Below are 2,956 nucleotides of genomic sequence, written 5' to 3' on the forward strand. Positions count from 1 at the left end.
GCAGCGGCCGCGGCGCTCGCTGCCCGGCGCCGGGTGCGCGCCGAGGTGCACGGGCGCGCCTGTGTGGAAATCAAATCTTCAACCCGACTTCAATGTGTGCGTAATTGAACGGTTTGACATAAGCACTTACGCTGTGCTTCGAGAACTCGACGAGAGCAATCGATTCGTCCAAAAATCAGCCGAATCGACTTCGATTTGATCGAGATAGAGAGTTCCGAAGGTTGATTTCCACACCGCGCCGCGCCGGCCTCGAGGAGCGCGCGCGCCGTCGCCGCGTCGCCGCAGGCGCAGGCCGCGTAGAGCAGCGACACGCAGTCGGCGCCCGCGCCAAAGATCCGCTCCGCGGCGTCGCGCGGCACGGGCGCGGCGACGTCGATCGTCGCCGCGAGCGCCGCGGGTTCGAGCGACGCGACCGCCGGCGCGCGGCCGCCGACGAGCGCGTCGAAGAAGCTCCGCGCGCGGCCCTCGACGGCGCGCCGCGCGGCGTCGCGCGCCCCCCGCGCGGCGTTCGCCGCGGCGAGCCGCGCCACGGCGGCCTCGCGCTCGCGCCGCTGGCGCGCGTGGAGCGGCTCGCGGCGCGCCGGCTCCGCGAAGGCGCGGATCGCGCGCACGACGTCCGGCGGCGCGGCGCGCAGCCGCGCGGCGACGGCGCCGCCCGCCGCCGCGGCGCCGGCGCCGCCCGCCGGCGCCGCGGGCGGCGCCCGGCGCCGGCCCGCGCGCGCGGCCTCGAGCGCGCCGCGCACCTCGCCCGCGAGGCCGCCGGCGACGACGAGGTGGCGCAGCGCGTCGGCGAGCAGCGACGGCTCGCAGTCGTCGACCTCGGCGAGCGCCAGCTTCGCCACGGCGGCCGCCCAGGCGCGGTCCATCAGCGCCGACGACAGCTGCGACGGCGGCGCGCACGCGTCGCCGGCGTCCGCAGGGGGCGGCGCGACGGCCGCCGCCAGGCCTCTGCCGAGAGCATCAGCAGCGCTATAATCCATTGCTCCCGAACTGCTCTCCATTGCGCGCTGTCTGAGAGCATCAGCGGCTTTGCTCTCCATTGCTCCCACGCTCTCCGTTGCGCGCTTGTCGGTGCTCCGCAGTGTGGCGCGCCGCGGCGCCGCGCCCTCTCGAGCCGTCCGCGACTTCGACCCGGAGGTCAGGCTGGTGTGCGGTCTTCGGAACTTTAAAACCCAGCCCCGGCGGGCGGGGCGTCGCGGCGGATCGTCGCGCCGGCGACCAAAACGGGCCGCTCAGTTGAAGCAGCACGGGAGGCACGCCCGCAGGCCGCGCGACGACTTGTTGAACTCCGCGCCCGCCTTGTCCGCGCCCTCCGCGTCCTTGGGTTCCGCGACGTTCGTGTTGGCGTTGTTCTTGAGCTGGTTGAGGACCTCGACCCAGCGCGCGGCCGCCGCGGCGTCGACGGCCTTGAGCAGGTAGTCCCGGTCGTTGAGGTGTATGCTGAAGAGCTTGCCTTTGTCTTCCGCGTCTTCGCCCGCCGGGTCCGTGACGAGCTTGATCTCGCCGACCTGCGGCGCGCGAGTCGACCGCGGGACGCGCGCCGGAGCGGCGGAAGACGCGGGCCCGGCGCCTGCGGCAGGTTCAGCGCCGCGAGGAGCTTGGTCATCTTCTTCGATTTGTAGTACGTGAGGAAGCAGCCCGTCGTCTCGAACCATCGCTTCTGCCTGCGGCGCGGCGCGGCGGCGGTCGGCGGCGCGCGCGGCGGGCGGCGGCGCGCGCGCGCGGCCCGGCCCGCGAGCTCGCGCGGGCGCGCGCCATCGGCCGTCGCGCGTTTTCTTGTAGAGGTAGCCCTGGATGTAGTAGATGTCCTGCATCGGCGGGTAGGCCTCCGTCGACTCGTCCTTCGCCTTCGACATGGCGCCGGCGCCGCGCGACGGTTTCCCGGGAATCCCAGCGACCCTCGCGACGCACGAACGAGCTCAGTCCCAGCGAGGCCTCGAGGAGGCGCCTTCCTCGCGTGTGACTGTAGCCGGGGCCGCGGGTCGTTCGCCTGTAACTATCGATCGAGTGGCGGCCAGACTCGCGCCAAAATTGACACAGGCGCGAGGCTTCGATGAAGTTCAATATTGGCTCAGATGCACTAGAGGCGTCCGAAGCCGAGGAGGCCTCCGAGGACTCTTGAGACGTTAATCGTCGCGACTCAGCCCCCGGTCCCGCCCCCAGGCCGCGAGGGCCGTGAGGGCCGCGGGGAGCAGCGCGCGGCGCCGCTTGCAGTCGTCGAGGAAGTCGGCGATGCACTCGTCGTTGTCCCGGAGGTTCGCGAGGAACCCGCGCGGCCGGTAGCGCGCGACGTGCTCGAGGAGGACGCCGAGGTCCGCGAAGAGCGCGAGCAGGCCCGCGTCGCCCGCCTCGGGCCCCTCGACGAGCGTCGCCGCGGCCGCGAAGCCGAAGGCCGCGAGCTTCGCGAGGGCCTTGGGCCTCGTGTCCCGGAGGCCGCCGCGCACGACGACGCGCGCGAGGCCCCAGCGCCACTTGGCCAGCGTCTTGGGCCGCGGGTCGTGGGGGAGCCGCGCGAGGTGCTCGTTGTAGAGGTCGACGAGCGGCCCGTGCGCCGCCATGACCGTCGGCGCCTCCTTGAGGTCCGTCACCGCGAGGCCCTGGCTCTCGAGGAAGTCGTAGGTCCTGGCGCGGTCCTCGGCGAAGGCCGACGCCCAGGCCGCGGTGAGGTTGCGGAGGAGCCGCAGCGACACCTCGCGCGCGTCGCCGTGGGGCTGCTCCGCGGCGACGGCCAGGAGGCCCGCGACCGCGTCCGCGCGCACGAGCCGCTCCGTCTCGCCGGGCAGCCACGACCGCTTCGACGCCTCCTGGAGCGGCACCTCGAGCAGCTGCTCGAGGCGCGCGGCGCCGTCGAAGCGCGGGACGGCGTCGCAGCGGAGCAGCGCGCCGAGGTAGAGCGCGTTCCTCTGCGTGAGCGCCGCGCCGGACGCGTTGACGGGCGCCGCGGCGAACGACGCCG

General features: G+C 73.7%; 1 protein-coding gene across 1 annotated transcript in view; it reads right to left on the reverse strand.

Moving 5' to 3' along the window:
* The window catches only part of AURANDRAFT_65677 (hypothetical protein), a gene marked incomplete at both ends in the record, with an annotated part of 5,332 nt that overhangs the window by 876 nt on the left and 1,500 nt on the right, over positions 1–2,956 (reverse strand). Inside the window, 5 exons of the mRNA XM_009040747.1 lie at positions 52–59; positions 233–969; positions 1,249–1,508; positions 1,965–1,990; positions 2,141–2,903. Of these exons, the coding sequence (XP_009038995.1) occupies positions 52–59; positions 233–969; positions 1,249–1,508; positions 1,965–1,990; positions 2,141–2,903 (1,794 nt within the window). The remainder of the gene's footprint in view (positions 1–51; positions 60–232; positions 970–1,248; positions 1,509–1,964; positions 1,991–2,140; positions 2,904–2,956) is intronic.

Source organism: Aureococcus anophagefferens (genome assembly GCF_000186865.1).
Source record: "Aureococcus anophagefferens unplaced genomic scaffold AURANscaffold_16, whole genome shotgun sequence".
Taxonomy (NCBI): domain Eukaryota; class Pelagophyceae; order Pelagomonadales; family Pelagomonadaceae; genus Aureococcus; species Aureococcus anophagefferens.